Source organism: Apteryx mantelli, chromosome 9 (genome assembly GCF_036417845.1).
Source record: "Apteryx mantelli isolate bAptMan1 chromosome 9, bAptMan1.hap1, whole genome shotgun sequence".
In the NCBI taxonomy this organism is placed as follows: Eukaryota; Metazoa; Chordata; class Aves; order Apterygiformes; family Apterygidae; genus Apteryx; species Apteryx mantelli.
Genome location: NC_089986.1, coordinates 18,948,932 through 18,970,043, shown reverse-complemented (window position 1 = coordinate 18,970,043; position 21,112 = coordinate 18,948,932). Strand labels below are relative to the sequence as shown.

General features: G+C 39.4%; 1 protein-coding gene across 5 annotated transcripts in view; it reads right to left on the bottom strand.

Moving 5' to 3' along the window:
- The window catches only part of TFDP2 (transcription factor Dp-2), a 66,667-nt gene extending 50,215 nt beyond the window's left edge, over positions 1-16,452 (bottom strand). For all 5 annotated transcript variants that reach the window (XR_010885035.1, XR_010885036.1, XM_067301868.1 and 2 more), the window contains exons 1-2: positions 16,391-16,452; positions 2,595-2,688 (exon numbers count right to left, since the gene is read on the bottom strand). Coding sequence is in view for 3 of the 5 variants with exons in the window: in XM_067301868.1 (XP_067157969.1) it covers positions 2,595-2,609 (15 nt within the window). In the remaining 2 variants the exon portion in view is untranslated. The remainder of the gene's footprint in view (positions 1-2,594; positions 2,689-16,390) is intronic.
- Positions 16,453-21,112: the final 4,660 nt, after the last annotated feature.

Genomic DNA, 21,112 nt, shown 5'->3' with positions numbered 1-21,112 from the left:
TCTTGGATAGGACAAACTCGTTACCCCTCTAGCTTTCCAGTCTTCTCCACTGTCTGACATACTGTCGACTTAGCAAGTCTCCTCCTTCAAGCCCTCCCTTTCCATAGAGGAATTAATTTTCCCATTAACCTGAGAAGCTTTTGCTCTCTCTATTCTAGAATTAGCATGCAGATTATAGCATGCAAAAGTTGTTCATGGCTAGGAAATCCATAAACTGACTGGTTTCTTATACTGTTTAGTCCTGATAGACTGATTTGCAGACATACTGCAGTAGTATCAGTTCCATAAACAGCTCGGGTAGGACCTAAAACAGACTCTCTCATCATGAACTAAAAGAATACCTGCATGGAATATCAGTGCAGAACAGCTACTGTGCTTTACATAACTTTTAAAGAGTTCCCAGCGTAAGATGGTTGTTAAGGCTTGTTTAGAAAGAGTGCTGCAAGAAATGCTTTTTACTGTGTACTTATATTTGCCTCAATTTATCAGCTGTAGTGTGTGTGCATGCTGTAACTAAAAAAAGACCCCCCCCCTTTTTTTTTTTTCAAATGAGATCAAGCATAGGCCAAACTTAAATGTTGATCAAACTGAAACAGTGTTTTAGGAAGTTGCTGTCTTTAGCTGTCAGTTACTTCTGGCGTAACTGAGATACCAAAACTGATCATGCAAGTGCCCCATATCCATTTCCATGCAAAGTAAAGCAGGCCTGCTTAACCAGCTTCAGCAGTTAAACTGACTTATTTTCTTCCATACTGACATGGGAAAGGAGAACTCTTACAGCCATTCTACCAACCTCATCTGTGATAAACCATCCACCACCCGAGAAGCAGTAGCAAATACCCTTAAGAGTACATATACATAAATTCAGATTAGACAATCAAAACCAACAGTTCTTATTCAAGTAATCTGCTTGAGGGATATTATTTACTTTGTCCTAAAAATAACTTTAATGGGTATTTGCTCTCTCTTTCTTTTTTTTTTTCCTCTTTTTTTCATTTCTCAATACTTTTGTGATGCTTTCCCACCTGAACAGCAGGTAGGAATGGAAGCACAAGACCGATAAGAAAAAGGCATTGTATTATGTAAGCAAAGAGTGCAATAAGCCATTATGACAGGGCAACTGAAATGACATCTGTGTACAGAGTATATGGGCAGCATGTAAACATCTCATCTCCAAGAGAATCTATAACTTCTATTCAACATTTTGTTATTCATAACTGTTTTGGTTAGAGTTCTTTTCCAAGGAAGGTCAAATTACCCTTAAGTAGTGTTCCACAAACAGATACTAGAAAGTGTTTATCACCTATCCTTCTGCAATGGAATAGCATGCTGCATTTAAAGTGAGCAGTGAGCCCAGCCTTGATAATTCTCCCATCATGTACTTGAATAAAGGTTAGCAAGGAAAAGCAGTGATGAGGAACGTTGTTCATTCCACATATAGATGTATCTAGTCTATGGAAACATTCAGCCAGAGTGCTGCAGATTAGGAGAGAAAGCATATGACCACCCCTATTTTTACTTTTTACAGTTGAATCTGGCGTATGAAATAAGCAAGTCAACGGTAGCTGCATATATATATCAAATTATTTTCTGGCTTGGTCAGCTTGAATCAAACAGATAAATATAAGAAAACTGAAAGCCTCACTTGAAGCTGCACACCAAATGAAATTATTTAACAGAATAAAAATTTCCAAGTCTGGAGATCTAATTTAACCAAACTATGTCCCTGCCATCAATCGAACCAAATATGTACAGAAACTTTTGCAATTACTGAACGACTGAACAGAGAGCCATCCTAGGGTTAGGATGTACTTTTATTCTGTACTTTTATTCTGAGGTTCTTGCTTCTTTAATCATGTTGATGTTGTTTCCTAAACCTCTTCAGATTTAATTTGACAGGATAACCTATCAAAAACAGCCAATGGGTAAATTGCTCAATGCCCAAAGTAATACTCCACTCACTGACTGCTCCACTCAAGCTTAATCAAAACTGTTCTCTACATAAATTGTGTACATCAAGAAGCACAGCTACTCAGGCAGAAAATTAAGGTCAAGATGTTTTCCATTTCATCAGCCTCTCCAGAATTGTGGATAGGGGGAGCGAAGATACAGCCTCTGGACTCCACAATACAGTCTAGCCACATGTGGCAGAAGAACAAACAGGAAGGCCCTCAATAGTCTAGAAACCAGGAGTGCACAGACATTAGTAAAGAAATATGCTATCTTTCTGCTCTTCCTAGAGCTTTGAGACTCAGACTCACCAGAAGGATTTACTGTGGTGCAAAGCTGAGCTGCTTCAGCAAAATAAGAAGCTCTCTGATAGGTTGGGAGCAAGTGTTAGAGTAAAACAACACCATAAAGCATTGCCTCAATTGTCAACTTGCCCTATAGCTGATTAAACCACATATTCTTAAAGAACTTCTAGCTAGTTTAAATGTATCAAAATACTGCAGATGATAGTGTGTGTGTAGCATACAAAAATCCTGTCCATACAAGAAACCAAAACACAAAAACCTTCAAATTCTGAAAGCCAGAAGTAACTGGCTGCATGCTGATATAAAGAAGTAATACATGTTGTTTAATTATAAACTTACATTTTTTGCCGTCATGTCAGACAATATTGCTTTATATTCCGTAAAACCATAAGATATCCCTTTTCATCTTCAAAGAACCTTTAAAATGATCATCCTGTAAGAAAGTTAATTAAAACATCTTAGTTAAAATACATTTTTAGTTAGCTGTCTATCTGAAACCCTGCACCTCCAGAGGGTGCTAGATGCTTTCTTGTGTAGCTGGGGGTGGGCTGGGGTATTTTTGTTTGTTTGTTTGATTGATTTTAATAACATCAATCACCAGAACAATAAGGTTCTACAAAGATTAGTATCATTTACATTGCTTGGAATAGCCAGAGAGGTAAAGCATGTTATTTAAAGGCCCAACTATATTATGTCATACCATTACTAAAGGATTATAATTAAATCCATGCAATCAATTATATCTAGTGCAGACCCTAAAAACTGGAAGTGAATTAATTCTTCCCATTGCTTCTTTAACCTCACACAGCAGAGAAAGCTCCTAATTCCATCTCTACAGACATCAAAAGATCTCTGTAAGATGTAGGAAATACTATAAAATGTATATACACAGCAAACATTTAATATTTTAGGAAACCTCTAAGTAAAAACATTGCAGTTCTCCTTCACCTTTTTCATATTTTCAGGCTTTTTAATTAACCAGGTATTATAGGCTTAGTATTATAATGAGAATTGTAATATTAGAATTCCATGAAAAGACAAACATTTTGCTATACTGAAGAATACTTAATGACTTCTTCATTATTTTTAATCAAAAGGAGTCTCACAGAAAGATTTATAACAACAGACAAACTGAAAACAAGTTACAGATCAATGCTGGCAGCACAAACTATTTTAAAGATAAACTTAACTTGACAAAAACTTTAAGTACTTTGAAAGGACTACTTGTTAATAAATGTACTACAAAAGACATCTGAATTGCAACTGGATGTATAAGAGAGGGAGAGATGTTCACACTTTCAAGTGTGGAATCAATTCAACAAAATCTTTTAGAAGCAGCGTATGCTAGTTACCAGCTGTGGGTCATGATCATTAACAGCAGATATCACCAGCTGCAAAGGCACAGTGCAAGTTAACACTATTTCCCCTGTATCTTAATCCATGCCAACTTTGAGAATGGCCAATGTCTTCACCTCTCTTTTAGAAAAGCACCCCAAATTGTTCCTAGTAGTGTGTGTATCCATGAGGAACCCTATCATCACTGCATTCCAGGGTTTGGACAGTCCAAAAGAGCACTAAGTTTAGGGACTTTTATATAGATTTCTTTGCTTATTCAGAGATCCTATCAATTCCATTGTTATTAGACTTAGTGGAAAAAAACCTGTACTCAACATATAGGTGTGATCCATTTCCTGTTGAATACATCATATTTTTGTTCTCCCTAGCGCCTTAATTTTATTGCTGCCATGATTAGGCAGCTACTCCAGCATGTTGGCACTACACAAACTGCACAATTCTGTCTACTAAGACACTTTCCAGTGAAAGCTTCTAAGTTTCAGAAGTGTTCCTTTCCACGCAATAAGCTGAAACTCAGAAAAAATTCATTTCTTTCCAGTTAATGTTTGGTCTTGGTCTTAAATTTATCTGAACTACAAATAACACCTTAGAAGGAATAGCACATATATATAAAGTTAAGAGATAAGAAAAGTTGTGGGCTTGACTTACCAGCAAACCTTGAAAAACAAACTACTCCAACAATTTTACACAAACACACACATGCTAGAAGCTAGACAACCCAAGTTTTTGTGCAAGAAGAAGATATAAATAATGGATGGAAAAGACATGAAAATGATGAAACAAGCAAAAAGTTCTGGAACAAAAAAAGTGACAAAGGGGACCGACCACCATCCATGACAAACAGTTCAGAATCACTGCAACATTAACATTAATTTGCATCTCAAAATTGAGATTTAATCAACAGTCATAGCAGCAGTTATTACATTTGTCAGCAAACAGTATAACTAAATTGAGCACTACTACTATTGTATATTTGATGTTCACACAAAAAAGTTTAAAATAACGAAGATTTTCATTTTAAGCAGAAAAGAAAGGACAGTGAAAGTGTCAAGGGCTGATTCAGTATCCGTTATGCTGCAAGTTTGTATTAGCCAAGTTTTGAGCAGTAAGGTGATGCAGAAATGAAGCTAACATAAGGGGAACTGCTATGCTGGAGAGCTGTAATACTTTCTTATAGACTATGAAAGGAGGGATCCACCCTGACTTCAGACAGGACACTATAGAAAGACATCTATTCACACTGTTGGGGAAAGGGACTACTCGATCCGTGCAGCAGTCCTGAAACCTGCAGAAGAGCCACAGAAATGCCATAAAACAGTTGTCAAGGAAAAGAGCAAATTCCTGAACTGCTCTTCAGTGAAGTGCAGTGCAGTGAATCCCTGCACTGTGTCCGAAAATCAGGATCTGTGGGCCTTTTCTTTTTCCGCTTTCTTGCTCCTTCCACACACACTCTCCAAACACATCATCTGGAGCTCTGGGCAAAGCATACGATGTAATTTGCTTTCACTGTCTTGCTTTAAGAGACTTTACAAGTAATTTACTCAAGTAAAACATAGTTAAGAATACATTTGCTAAGCAGTTTTAACTTGTTTACAGATATGCAAACTAATTTCATCTTTGACAAGTTATTTGCCATCAAGCTTAGTGATCCAGAAGATATTGTCCATGAACCATTACAGTCTTTTGCCACAATGCTCTTCAGCCAGTACAAACAGTTGGTATTCTTCCAGGTTTATGAACACATTTTGTTAAGCTCGAGAAGCCAGACTTTGTGACCCCACCATCTGCCATGACCTCTTGTCAGGTTCAGACAAAAGAACTGACACAGATGGTCTCAAAATGGAGATTCCCTTCATTCCCAATTGCTATTTGACAGTTTGCTCCATACAGATAGAGAAAAATAAAACTCTACCTTTGTGTTTTTTAACTGATTTCTACTGAAGTGAAGCTGCATAAAGACAGGTTTAGAGCCCAAGGCACATAACACATAAAGATTGCTTTATTTGAACCTAAGGTTTCCCCTTCATAATCCAAGCCTTGGTTTATAATCCACCCTTACGATTTTTGTCTTTTGGTCAAATATCCTACAGCACAGTGAGCTAACTGAACTGTGCTAACTGAACATTGCACTTGGAGTTGCAGTTTCTTCTAGAACATATGTTGCCTAATCACTCATGCCAGTAACATTAAAAGCCAGTTTAGGCATTAAAAACACCTAGATTATCAAGCTCTAGTTACAACAAAACAGTACGAGAATACATATCGATACCTACTCTTCTTTACAAGTTAAAAGCCAGATCTATTCTGAAGTTTCAGTAATATATAATTACAATCCAGGTACTGGACACAACACAAAACAGAAAACAGTTATTTGCAGAAAAACATAACATTCCTTCGTAGGTTTATTTTCTGTGGTCCAAAGTCTTAGTTTTAAATTATTCCCTTAAGAAGTACATATTGGCTAAAATCTAATAGTAGAAAAAAATAAAGTCTTATACCAGAACAGTCTGTTTTCTGCCCTTACTAAGCTTTAGCTAATTTTCTTCAGTTTTCTTTAATTCTCCTCTCTCAAATTCTTATCAATACTTTACATATCATACCTTCACACAGATAAGCACCGCACAAAGATTCTCCACTAGCTCAACAGGCCACCTCCATTTCACAACAGAAAGCACAATTTATGTCAGTATTTGTTCTCAAACATCTATAAATTACAATAACTAATTGTACAGTTACCTAAAATATTAAGGTGAAATGTCTTACTGGAACACAGAAAAAGTTGTAGAGATATTCCAGTATACCAGACTGATTTTTATTATCATCAAATAATGATTTTTTCATTTACTTAATCAAGGAGGTTAAGCTCTCATGATTATTACAAAGCGAAAATTATTCGAAATAACTAGTTCAGCTAAGAAGAGAGTCATCAGTTTCATAAAAAATAAACCTATATAAAGCCAGCCTCTGCACTGAAAAATAGTCTGTATTCTACACACTCCTCTCTACACTAGTACTAGCTTTCCAGCTAGGGTACTACAAGGCTGATTTCCAAAGACAGAGGAGTAACAAAAAGATTCCTTGATTAATCAGTACAAGCTCAGTTTTTAGCCACTAATTTATGCACAGTGTCTACATGGATTAGACCACCTGTTACACATATGTTGCCTCATTGTGTCTCAGTGTTCAGACCAGTAAAATTTCAAATTACTAAGTATTTACCAGAATTCCACCTGCTCCCAGGAAGCATGCCCCCATCTTGTTCCTAAAAAAAATTTCATTATCCAACTCCTTTTATAAGCAATTGAGATTAGAAAAAAAAAAGGACTAATTTTAGTGAAAATATCTGCATCCACTAGTCAGATTAATTTCTTGGTACTCCAAGAAACAAATACAACTTTGCTATCAAGTATATGTAATTTAAAATAAGGATTTTACGTCTTCATAAGAAGACTTCAGTGATTTGTCCACTTTTTTTCTTGGGTCCTCTTCAGATGACTTAGACCCAGTTTTATCTTTTATTTATATATACACAGGGAATAAACTTGGCTTACAAACTGCAAGAGACAGGAACTCCCATATAACATCTAGCTTGTTACTTAACAAAGAACTTCAAAAAGCCAACTAAGGCTAATGTATTCAATTAGTCACATACAGAGTTGGAAATAAGTCACCATCTTCAGCTACCACAGAGTAATTTTTATTTTGAAAATAATATTAAAAGAAAGTAGGACTCAGGAAACATTTGAAGAGCTCGCACCATGATCTGCATGATGAAGGTCTTGCAGGTACTACAACTTTTTTTTCCCCCCCTCAGCTTTTACTGCGGGCAATCATACACATTCAAAAAACTCCTAGTAGATAACAGACAAGGCAATTAGAGACTGAACAAAGCAAATCCAAGTAACTTGACTGCTAGATCATACCAGGAATTTTAAACAAAATTAAATACTTGAGAAGAATAGCGAGTTTAAAAAAGCTTCATCCCATATAGAGCTCTGAAGGTTGGAAGATACTTTAACAAAGTACAAATAATGCTTCATCTTGTTTCTACCAAGTATGACTATTAATAAAACCATGCATGCAATATTGATAAAGTAACCATTCAGGACCAGCTGATTCTGAAGTGCTTGAAGTTGAATAGTTTTCATATAACTCAAAAACTGCAACCTATAAAGCCATAGTACAGAAGGTTGACTATTACATTTCACAAGAATGAAAAGACAGTGACAGTTTTAAACTGTGATTCAAAAGGAATATAAGACTACCTGAACCCAATTTGAAAATGAAGCACTCATCTTGTAGTTCTGAGGAATCACCTGAATCCTTAAGAGAAATCAGAAAGAAGGAAACCAAATAAATACCTAAGACTGACCAGCTTTTCCTAAGCTCCCGTGTTTGAGCAAAATTCCAGTGCATTGTCAGAACAAGCAGACTGACACCTCTTGACAGCAAAAGTAATAAAGACTCAAGTCTACACAGTACAAAGCATCTGAAAAAATAAATGAAGTCTGCATGCAAGTTTAATTAGAATAAAATATATCACTTAAATAATGAATAACCACCACTTAGTCTGGTTTGCTAAGAGGATGTCAGGGAAACTGTACTTTTAAGAACTTCATGCAAGATATATTGAGAAAACAAACAAATGAGATCCGTTTCAGTACTCTCAGACTTGGTCCCAAACACTACATCTCCATTACTTCCACTAATCAGTACATTTATTCTCACTACCACACATACTATTACATTACTGCTCACTACTGGCAACAGAAGTGATGATAGAAGCTACTGAATATCTTGAATAGCATAGTGACTAGGAATGAAAATAGGTCTGAGCAGATACACAAGTGACATGAAAACACAATCCGAGAGTAAAATCCAAAATTGTAATCAACTCTTATTCAGCATCTACCTAGCTGAAGGTGCCCAAAGTCTCCATGGCTTTAACCATCACACGTTAAAGTCATTGCCGTGCCTAGAGTTCTGCTGCTTGTCCAGTCCCGACAGTGCCAAGTAGCTTGATGCCATGCCTGTCTTAGACCCAAACCCCACCAATCTAGAACCTGATATTCCTTCACTCAACCTCTTAGACATGCTCTTAGACATGCCCAGAGCAAGTAGTAACCCTAACTTATATGCCTAGGAATAGGGGCAGCACTTATGCCTTATTTCAAAATTAATGAAGTGAGGAGTGTCCCTTATCGCTCAAGTAAGGAGGAGGCTAAATTAAACATGTAGAATCATTCCAAGTGCTTGAACCTGAGCTGAAGGCTGTTTCAGTTCCCCAAAACAGCTTACTGTCATTTAAGATAAAGTACTTGGAGCCTGACATCAGATACATTCATGCAACACTTAAAAAAGTAAGGTGATACTAAAGTTTCTTCATGAGTTTTATAGATGTTACTCCTGTCAGCACTGACATGTAGAGACACATTTGAAATTTATATTAAATTTAGCTGCAGTTCTTTTAAGTAGACAATGTATTCTGTAAGCTCATCTTTTGTTCTCAGCTAGGCTGCTAGCCCAGGTATTTTTCCATAGCTAGCTACTATACATGGCACAACATTTGGGAGGTCTCCTGGCTCAGTACAAAGAGGGCAAGGAGCCAGTACAACATTCAGTCAGGTAATTATTGATGATTTTAGCTGTTTGAGATGCAGCCCTACACGGATCATGACCACAGTGGTGAGTAAGAGGGCAGCATTCTATTAAGAAACACAAAGGGATGCGCTCTGCACTTCCCAGAATGAGTTCAGAAAATATTTTGCCCAAGTCAACAAAGAGCAATAACTGACTACAGTGAACTTCACGTAGAAAAAAATATTCCCAGAAGCAAGACAGCATACAAACTGAGTAGCTCATAAAAAAGATTTTGCACAACTGAAGAACTTTAGGAACATTTGTTATTAAGAAATATTCCCTGTACTTTCAAAGTCACTACTCCAGAAAGTTAAGAACATACCATATTTCCACAAATATATTTTTGTCTTAAGACATTTTGTTTTAGCAATGGGCTGACATTTGAAAATAATTTAGTGTTCTACATGAATGACTGTAAAACATCTTGGTAAGACAGCCTTTGCCCATTGCCAACAATACATATTAGCTCCTCTTTCAATTAAGAGGCTCAGCTGAAAAGAACATTCTTTTTTCTTTCGGCTATTGACATCTCAAACAAGCTTCTTGCTACCAAGAGTTCATATACTGTATGACACATCACAGAATGCTTCTCTGGATGATAACTTTGTCTTGTAATAACTTTTCATTTTGAGATTTTAGAATTTCCAGAACTATCACTACATTGACAGACACATGAAAAGGTCAAATTATCTTGTTGAGATATGCTTATTTCAATACCCTGTAGCTGGAAGGATCTTAACATTCAATGTACTGAAGATAATTTTACATTTGCATTTAATTAAAGATCACCAAGTTTTATAAGGATAAAGAAGTTGATGACGGAGAGAGATTTTTAACGACTATTTCCTACATTTTGCTTATAATTTGCTAGAAACTTTGTTCTAGTTTAAAGTTATTAACTCTGCTCTTGTATGGACTGAAGATTATGACAGTATTCACTAAAGGGTAAAAGTTAAAAAGAATTTCATAGTTCTTTAGTCATAATTCAGTACAATAGCAGAACAGGAAAAAAGGGATTTTTCTAGTGATACCTAAACTCTGAAATACTGATTACAGCATGCAAAATTACCTAGAGGGTGCAATTCCACAAAACAAGTTCCACTGATCTAAGATTCTGTCACTGCAATCACTGCTAAAAGGGATCTTGCACTTTTCCCTGCTTCAGTACTTTCCCATTCCTTCCCCATGCTTCATGCTCTAACCAACTCTCATTTTCACCTGCCCCTTCTTCAGTGAGCCAATTTAGCTCCCTACACTGTGGGAACAGCAACCAGGGGGCAAAAAGGGGGAAGAAGAAAGTCATTTTCTGCCTGCTGCAACTCACTGACTTGTCTGATGAACACCTAAGCCTTTGTGCAGGACATAACTAACCCTCAGATTTAGCACATTGTTTGATCAGTTCAGCCTGTTTTATGAAACCACATCATGATTCAGTGTCTGAAAAATCATTTATAATCTCCTGAAAAGTAACTTAAGGCTTGAAAGTGACAAAGGGTTGGATACGATTCGTTTCTATGAAGACTGCTCCGTGCTCCTGAAGAGTTCACTGGAGCGTGTGCATGCTTCAGAAACTATTAGGAAGTTCTGGGATGTTTTGTCTTCAGATCTTAGCTTTCTCAATTTCTTATAAAGGAGAAAGTAGAAACAATATTTGCTTTTTACAGATCACAGAAGCCTGCTCTGCTATACAAAATCAATACATAGCTTCAAATTAAGTGTCTCAATTGTATATATGAAGTTATTGATTTTAAAAAAAGTTTAAATGTATTTACAATTATTATAAGTTGTATAAATACACTGAAGCTTACCATAATTGGACTGTACGTTTAAGGGGAAAACAGAAACATACTTCTGCTCAAGTTTATAATTAAGGGAAAAGTTGCCTAACTCTTTCCATACAATATATGCAGAGTCCATGCACACAAAAGGTTTTTGATTTCACTCTGGCACCTAAACTCCCTTTTGATTATATCTGCTACTCTCGTTCATAATTATTGGGACCACCATAATTTCTGTTATAGGTCAATTAAAGTTATTCTTGTAATTCCAACTATTGCTCACATGGGAAAGGTTTAATATTTGGATGACCATTATCATTCGTTAGTAAGTTAATGTATTAGCATTCAAAGCATTAATTTGACACTGCTAGCAAATACTCATATATTTGCTTTCAGTCAAGGCCTTGATTCCCCAAAACATCTATGCACTGTAATAGATGAATTCTTCAACTTGCTAATAGCTATCAGCTTCACTAAAAGTTCATAGCTGTAAAAGAAAATGTATGCCTGTAGCAACCTGCCAATTTCATTTTGAACATATGACTTAATTTTTCTTGTTTTTTCACTTACATCTTGGGGTGAAATCCCTGATAGCAGAACAACAGCAAATGAAAATAGTCACCTATTCATGCAGAACACACTCACTAACCCATACCCACAGAAAATAGATTATGAGTTCCTACCAAAGCAACCTTCCCAGAGACCCTGCCAGAAGATATAGGCACCTGATAGAGGCTAATAAGGGAATCGTCTGAACAAAAGAACTAAAGAGGTTATAAGAAAGAATTGAATCATTTGTTCTTCCTATCCAAACAAACCTGCCAACAACAGGAACCTGATGAAACAGGAGAAACCTGACTTTCTGAACAAAGGAGCAAGCCCTAACTTCCAGAAGAAAAAAAATAATAAGTTGCAAGACCAGAATTACAGTCACAAATGGACTTCACTTTATAGAATATAACAAAAACTTCATGTTATGGGTGCAAATACTCCCTTCACTGTAGGGGAAGGATCAGCTATCCAGGAATAAGAGGAGCGTTACCATCACTGCTTCCTCTTACCAATGTTTGTGAAAAGCCTGATGTTCAGGGCATGCCCAACAGATTGAAATAATGTAAAACATGCTAAAAGAAAAGGATCATCACCTTTATAAAATGGATTATTTTTAGAAGCTATACTAATCAACGGTACGTTTAGAAGCTATACTAATCAACGGTACGTTTAGGAGTTCCATGAAAAGCCTGGGTTCACATCTACCAAATATCCTAAGGACTGTATACCAGGAAAATCACAGTTCCATGATAATTCTGGGTAGTGTTTTCAAAGATACCTCTAAAGGGGCTCTGCAATTCATGCTGAAATGATTTAAGAAGCTGTCAATATCAGGTTGTCCTCTGCCTCCCTGGTAAATGTTACCACCAAGTCAGGAAGAATGAAATTGAGCCAGCACCTGAATTGCTGCAGTTCACAACCAAGCGGATTAATATATCCCAACACTAATCTTTTTCCAGTTTTTTTTCAGTTTCTACTGTGACAGCCAATACTAAGTGAGGGTTGGCTAAAGCATTACTTTACCACCAAGTTAACGCTGCAAAACTTTAAAATGCTCTAAACATTTCTATAGGTTTCACTAAAGAAAACAATTCTCAAAAGTGGCTTCAGTAGTCTGCCGATTTTTCTCTAGCAATCAGTATCTACATGGAGCACGTACTAACAGATTTAGACTGACAGTTCAATCGCTCTTAACTTGTGGTCCTATGTGGCTGGCATCCTAGCTTTTGGTCACTCATATACGCTTTTGAAGATACTATTTCATAAATAGTTGTCTATTATGAAAGACAAATAATTCAGAAGCCTCAAAGAGTTCCTGTAATTTTCAAAAATAGAGGTTACGCTGGGCACTGCATTCATAAACTGTGTTCTAGAAGGCCAAAAGTTTCTGCAACAGTACCAAATGAATAGCCAGATCCAAGAGAAATTATTTTCCATTATCAGTACTTTTCATTTAATTACTACTCTAGTTTCACTAGAAATATGTTATTCTAGAAAGCTGTGCTTTCTAGAATTTGTTAAAAACTCTACTACCCTCTCCAAAGGTCATTCGATAGGTAAATATCAGTCTTGCAAAGTAAACTGTTACAAGCATATAGTTTCATTTGCTTAGACTGATTTTTATGCAATTAATATTGCAAAGCATATAAAAAAAATCTCAAACAGTCTGTAAAGGCTTTTATTGGAAATCATCATTTCACATGAGAAATCAGACAAAGTAGCAAAAAGTTTCATTAATAAAATTGCAAGTGAAAGATCACTTACTACTACCTTACCTTCTTGCAAGAGAGCTATACTCTACAAATCAAATAATGGGAAAAAAAGAGTGAATTTCATTCTAATAATGGATGTTAAAAAAAATGAAGAATCAAAACAGGAAGTTCAGTTATAAAAGTGCCACTCCCTACTGTACCTCCACCTTTTAACAATTACCTAGCATATGCAGCACATACCTACTTCTTGAGATCCCTCAACAAGCATTCTATACTATGAGCTTCGATTTTTAATGAGTGTACTATTACTCCATCAAGGATTGTTTTCCACTGAATACCTTAAATTTTACGATAATCCTGTCTGATTGATTCAGATCGGCTTTCCACCTGGAAACTCTGTAAGTATATTTCCTTGCACTAGACCAGAAGAAGGACAGTTTATTTTCCTTATTTTAAAATTCACTGTTGTTTCATTAGTAGTCATGTCCTATGAATATAGTCAGAAAAGTGGGTGAGAAATCCTTAATTATACCAAAAAAGTATGCAGAAAAGGCAATTTAAGACAATACAGCAGATTAAAGACAGGGCTAAGAATACTATTTTAATAGTAGAATACTAGAATACTATTATACTATTTTAAGGTCTTCATCAAAGACATCTAATTCCAAGAACTGAATTAGACTAGCTATAACTAAAGAACCCATTCTGATCCACATTAGGACCCACAAGCATAAATACTAATACTTACACAGCATGGGCTACAGCTTCTCTCCCCTAACCGTATCAGATCACAAAGCCCTTTACTTTTAGAGAATTGCACCAAACTCTTCTAGGTACAGTGAAGTGGTCTGCTCACTTAAACCGATTAACATTATACACTGCTGAGGGGGATGGAAAGTTGGAATTTTGGTTCCTTTTTTGGATAGTCCTGTAACAGCACTTTTAGTCAAACCCACAGGAAGATGCTTGAAAGGCAAGGCCTTATCTTCATTTTGAAGTAGCTCACAACTGTCCTGCAAGGGTGTCCAGATGCACAAGAGGCCCCTACAATAGTGTCCAACATACACGAAAGCAGAAGCCAAAGAATTTTCATGTAGCGTTAGATCTCTTGCAAAACAGCACTATGCCTTTTGCCCAACTAAGTTGTTTAGCCTACCCTTCTATACCAGACAGCTGGGTTCAACGTGTATTGAGAACTATACCTTATCACTTTGTAAAGTGAAACCACCAGTCGGAACCTGTTGCAGCAATAAAGAGCACTCCTATCAGTAATACATGTTTTCTATAAAGTTAATTATATCAGTAAAGTAAATAAATAGTTACATAGTTTCTTTTTGTTCTTTGTGCAACAATAGTGATTTCTGTGCAAACAGGAAGTGGTTAAAAGAAAGCCCAATTAATTTGACAGTAAAATAAGATCACTCTTAAATTCAACTCACAGGATAATCTTGCTAATATTTAATAATTTCCCATTTTCCCTTAGTGTAGGACTAAGTCATTTGATCTATTATTCTTACTTAGTAGAGGCACTTGACTCTCTTCACAACAAGAAAGTTTTCAAAGAAGAGATATTTGTACTTTTTTCCTCTTTTGACTACTTTTCCTGTCAAGGCTTTTCTGTAGCATGAACTTCTCCATAGTCTTTCCTGCTCCTTCAAAGTGCTATATTTAGCATACTAGATGCTATTTTGAACAGAAGCTCCTGAAGCTCAGGACTTGACTATACACAATACTTTTGCATATATATAACATTGGCACAAACATTAACTGCAAAATACAGTTCTGCATTTGTATTACAACACTGATCTTCCATCATGAGACTTTATCCCATGCATAAAATGACATGTTTTCTGTAGAAAACAAGATATATCCTGATCAAATGACTCAGATTTAACCTGGGGATTGCAGAGACCTGAGAATAATTCATTCATTTCTCATTTAGTAGCATCAGTTCATAGTAGCATACAGTTATTTTTTAACTAAAGATTACATCAAGTTGCAACTAGTTAAAATAGCATCACACAACATATAGTTTGTTGCCCTTTTTTTTAAATCAGCATAGGTAAAATATGTCAGGGATAGCACTGAAGAAGATTCATCAACTGTTAAAAGTATTAATGCAGTTTCATTAAAATAATTGAATTGGATCCAGAATTATACAAAATGACCAAATACTCATTTTTCATTTTTATGCAGTATGTCTATTAAGTCATATCAGCTTAACCATCATAAAAAATTGACAGAGAAAAGGAAAACCAAAGTCCTTTCTATAGAAGGAGACAGAATATGAAGAAACCACACAAGCTTTCAGATACAGTTCAGTATCTCGCTACTCCATGAGGTAGCAAGTTCCCAGGTGCATTTTCTCCTTCCACATCTCAAGGAAGTTTACTTATTCTATGCTTTCCTGCTATTGTTGCACCACGGCTTTACGATTTGTATTCCTAAATCCGAGACACTGTATGTACATCGGGACTCATCTCCATCTTTAAACCCGCCACGGCTGAAAGCCGGAGGAGGCCTGCAGCTCGGAGGGCGCAGGAAGCGGCGTTTATTTGTTCTTCATTGTTGTTATTTTTTAACCGACTTCCCCTCCCCCGACAGAACCCGGCAGCCGGAGCAGCCGCGCGAGGCCGCGAGGAGCGTTTGCAGGGCCGCGAGGCGCTGGCTGAGCCCTGGCACCGGCCCCCGGGGCACCGGCCCCCGCCGGCGAGGCAGCCGCCCCCCGCGGCGGCCCGATGCGGCGCGGTGCGGCGCGGAGCGGCGCGGCGCGGGGGCCTGGCGGCGCGAAGGGCGGCTGTCACCCGCCGCCGCCGCCGCCCCGCCGCCGCCCGCAGGTGCCAGGCACCGGCTCGGCTCCCGCCGGGCGCCGCCGCTGCCTCCCCCGCGCGCCCGGGCCGCCAGCCGCCACGGGGGGAGGGGGCGGGGGGGCGCAGCCGTTAGGCGCCGCGGGGCGCGGGGGGGGGGCGGGGGCGCGGCGGGGGGGGCGCTGCCCCGGCCCCGCAGGCCCCGCGGGGGCGGGGGGGGGGGAGGAGCGCGGCGGCGCAGGCCGGGCCTAGGCGGCGGCGGCGGCGCCACGACGGCGACGGTCCCTTACCAGACGCCGAGGCGGGGAGCCGGCCGCTCCGCCTGGAGAAGACGCCTCTCGGCCGGGCCGGCGCCGCGCGCCCGCCGCCAGCGAGGAGGCCCCGCAGACGGGGGCCCGCCCGGGCCAGTCCTCGAGCCCCGGGCGTGGCGGCGCCTCCAGCTCGGCCGCCGCCGCCTCCCCCCGCGCCCGGCCCCACTCGCCGCCTCGCTCCGCCGCCGCGCCGCGCTCTGCCCGGGTCCTTCTCCCCCGCACAAGCTTGGCGGCGTCTGGCGACCGGGCGCTCCCATTGGCCGCCGCGCCGCGTGAGTTCGCGCGCCCGCCGCGCGCTATTGGCTCGGCCCCGTGTGTGTACACACGCCGCCCGCCAATCCGCGGGGCGGCGGCGCAGGGGGCGGGGCGGAAGGGCGGGGCGGGCCGAGGCCCGGGGCCGCCGTGTCCCCTCACGGCCCCGCGGCGGCGGCGGCGGCGGCACGGCCCCGCCCCCCCCCGGGCAGCCCCGCCCCGGGCAGCGGCCGGGCCCCGCGTCCGGCTCCGCCGCTAGCGGCCGCGGCCGCCTCGTGTCCGCGCGCTCAGGAGCCGCGGCGGGGCTGGGCCGGGCCGAGGCGCGGGGCGCGTCTCCTCGCCGTGCAGCTCCGTGCCTTCCCGGCGCGAGACAAAGGCGCTGCGGGCAAACAAAGAACGACGGCGCTGCTCCGGCCGCGAGGTCACCCCGCCACCGCCACGGGGCAGCGGCCCGAAGACCGGCCCGTCACTTACGTTTTAAAAAGTATTTGCTTTTAACAGTGCCCGGCGTTCATTAAGAAATGACTTTCAACAGGACCGGATTAAGTATTCTTAAAGAGACAATATGAATAGAAAACACTCTTGGGAGTTTTGAACAAAAACAGCGACCGTGCACGAGTTCTGTTCAAAGTAACGATGCGACGTTTTTTAAAGAAATGAGAGTTCTACCGTACAGCTAGGCATGCGGCCCTGTATGCAGCAACTTTTCTTAGCTGGGTAATGCAAAGTTATTCTAATGCCACTATGGGGGGGAGAATGGAGTATTCCAATGCAGGAACATTATTTACATGTTTAGAAATATCTAAACCATACAGAATAGACAGTATTAAAGGATCTAGAAAGACATGCTTGATTCTATCCCCCTTATTAAAAAAAAAAAAAAAAACAGCAAAAAACTGGTGTTCAGCCTGTAAAGTAGGGTTCCCAAACTAAGGAGTAAGGAAAAAAATGGAACAGGCAAGCAAGAACTATATATTTACTTCACTGGGACACAACAGAAGATTAAGCATGTGTCCAATAATTTGCTGACTTTGTGGTTTTAGTTTCCCTTCATCCTCTGTAACTTATTTCTTCACATGCAACAATACCTTTATCAATATTTGTAGTGCTATGCAAGACACCTTCATGAAAGCATTAAAAGAATGCAAAGTATTGTGTGTTCTCTTAAAGACCCCTTCAATAGTTATAATCACAATAGCTAACAGAAGGGCAACGTGAGCATGCCCTGACAGAGGTGCAGGAGGCATGCACTGCCTGAGAAAAGAAAGGAAGCAAAACAGAAGTAAATGACGTTACAGGGTTTATTGCACTATTCAGTAAGTTACCTATGCTAAACAAATACTTGACCTTAAACACTGCCTCAGTACGCTTCAAACATCTTTCTAGTTTCCTCTGTTTTGCTGTAAGAAACTATGAACTGAAGTTAGATACTGTAACTGAGTATGAACACAAAAAATACACATTTTAACCATTACAGAGAAGAGAAGAAACAGATGAAAGGACACTGTTGCAGACTGCATTTGCTTTCAACAGCTACCTGTCCACAATGAGATGGCTGTATACACACATACCATGAGTCTGAAGCTGCTGGAATGAAGTGTAAGCATATAGTACTTCTGTAACGATATATATTAGCATATAATGTATTAGAACTTACACAAATCCCAAACTTTATTCCAAAATGAGGACCACATTGGAAAACATCTTGGAATTGGTTTCTTAGATTAAAGATGGGGAGACAGCACAGACTGGACAAAGGATGGAGTTCTAAGAGCAAAGCCTGCAAGGCAGGAGGTGTGATGTCTGCCTCCAGAAGCGGCCAGTGGTCTCCCAGCCTTCGATCTTGCTCCCGCTGGCTCGTTGTATCCCTTTCAGTTTGCCACCTTTTCACAACACATTACCTTTCAATTTTCACTAGTTTCATTGCTTTCTTGCTAGCCCTGAACCCTTGCTGTAATGACCTATACAAACACCAATCTGAACAAAAAACACATACTTTTCTCCTGCTGAACTTGCCCGACTCCCTATAAAAACTTCACTCACTCAAATGCTGCAGAGCAGGGTCAGAGCACTACCATATTCCTTGACAACTCACAGTACTGACATATTGATGGGTACTAAAGTTTGAAGAGAGAATAATGATTTTGTCCTTAATTTTTGGCTTGGACCAGCAATAGCAAGAAAATCTATATTCCAGGCAAGAAACAGTTCTTACCTTTTTCTACAGGTTGCTGTGAAATGGTGAGCCACTGGGCTGCTCTCTGATCCCAGATATAGTGGGACTAGCTGAAGGATCTTGCTACACAGACTATACCAAAAGGAGCCTAGCAAACTGAAAAAACAATCCAGTATTTTTCTTTTCCATTTTTTTCCTTTTCTTTTAACTTTCTTTTGACAGGTGAACAAGTATAAATGCTCTTGTCAAAAACAGATAAGAGCAACTGCATTTATTTTACATAAAATTAACTGTTGAAGGAAAAAAGAAAACACCTCTTAAAAGAAAACAGTACTCAAAAGTCTTGGAAAAGTTAATTCCAGCGAGATTTTAAGCATAGCTGATTTGATTCTTTTCTTAACTATATGAGAAAACTTACACCAACGCAGAATCATTTTATATCATCAAAAGATCATTGGATCTGCCCTATTGACATGCAATAATTAATCCAATAGTTGCAGACATTTGAGGGATTTTTCATGCCATATAGTCTTGCATGATAATTTCACCCCAATTTGGCAAAATTATCTATATCCATCAACACCATGTGAATCTGTGAAGGCAGAATGCCCAGAGATCATTAGCACATCTCTCCATTGAATTCCCTATCTTCACATGCCTGATTTAAGTGCATTACCGCCCAGTCCTAAGCAGAACATTGACAGCCAAAATATGGTGTGCCTCTTAAAATATTAAAGTACAGATTAGTAATATTTACCATTTTTGCATTATTACCTTTACTATCAAACTCAGCTGCTAGCAAATGTAGACCTGCATACACTTTTTCCAAACTGATGAAAACCACCCTCCAAGTCAGAATCTAAAATTAAGTAAAAAGGAACAAGTAAAATCTCTCATATTTTAAATAAAAGTTGATATTAATGAGCTTATACAATGGTTTCAATGCCCAACTGAGACAGCAAAGGGTCAGTAAAGTACACCTGATTGCTTAAAGCTCATCTCAAATTCATTATCAATTAAAAGGTATTAAAGTATCAGTATATTAAAAATTTCCTGAAAAGATAAAATCAATTTTTTCTTAGATACAGAAAAGAGGTTTACTAACCAGTAATCAAAAAATTCTTCAGGATGTGTTGTCAATTAGTCTGTTCAGTATGGCAGATGCTCTTATCTCTAAAGGCAACTCCATCTTGACAGACTTAACAGCACCCCATTATCTGTTTCAGAGATGCACTCACTGCTTTGAACCTCTCCATAGTGGAAACAAATAACTTTAGAGATCATTTTAAAGGCTCGGCAGGTGAATATAACAAGGTCCTTTCATATCTTTAATTTACAGCGAAGTTTCTGCCTTGGAGATCTGAGGCTAATGAAAGGAAAACAGGTCAAATTTCCTGGTTCAGATTTAAACAGTCACAGCTGTAAAGAATTATTCAGAGTAGGTCCTCCAGAACACTACACCTAGACAAAAAGGACTATTTAAGGGCTCAAGTATCTTCTACCTTGCTAGCTGTGCTACGGCAAAGACAAAAACCACCACAGTGAAAAGGTGCAGTAGCAAGGCACATGGCTAGTTGTTCAGCTGGCTTCTCTGAAGATAACTCAGAATGATTCAGTTCCCATTAGATCTTTAGCTGTGAGCAGAGCAAGGGAACCCTAATGAAGCCCAGCAAAAACACGAAGATTATGAAATGAAGATAAAAAAGTCAAGGAGCCTTCATTAAGCGGATAATAGGTAGGCCTGATGAAACTAAACTCCTTCAGTTGGAACAGCGTAGAATACCAGCGACTGAGTCCACAAGCTTCTGCTCAAAATGCCAGACTGAAACCCTGGTCGATTTGGCCTAACAGAACCTTCTCGCCCATAATGAGAATTTTCCTTAGCGGTGAGGTTGAGATGACAGAGCGGATCACAAACTGGACATGGAGTAGAAGCAGAACAAGCATTCCACGTGTTCTTACCTTACACCAGAACAAAGAGCAGAGGGAACCTCATCAACAGACTTACTAGTCTTGGGGTCTGGATGACCACATTTTCATGGTCCAAAAAGAGAAGTTTGAAATTTCTATAGGTATCAGCCTGCCATATAACTAGCGATCAAAGAGATCCATTTTGGGACTTCAGGTCAGGATTCCTATTAAAGTATGTTCAGCAGAGAAAGATGATCTCAAGGAAGATGAGCTTTAGCCAGAACTTGATCTAGATCTGCTCTACATTAAGCAGCAAATTATGAGCTGAGATACCCTGACCAGCTGTAATAACTACAGAAAGT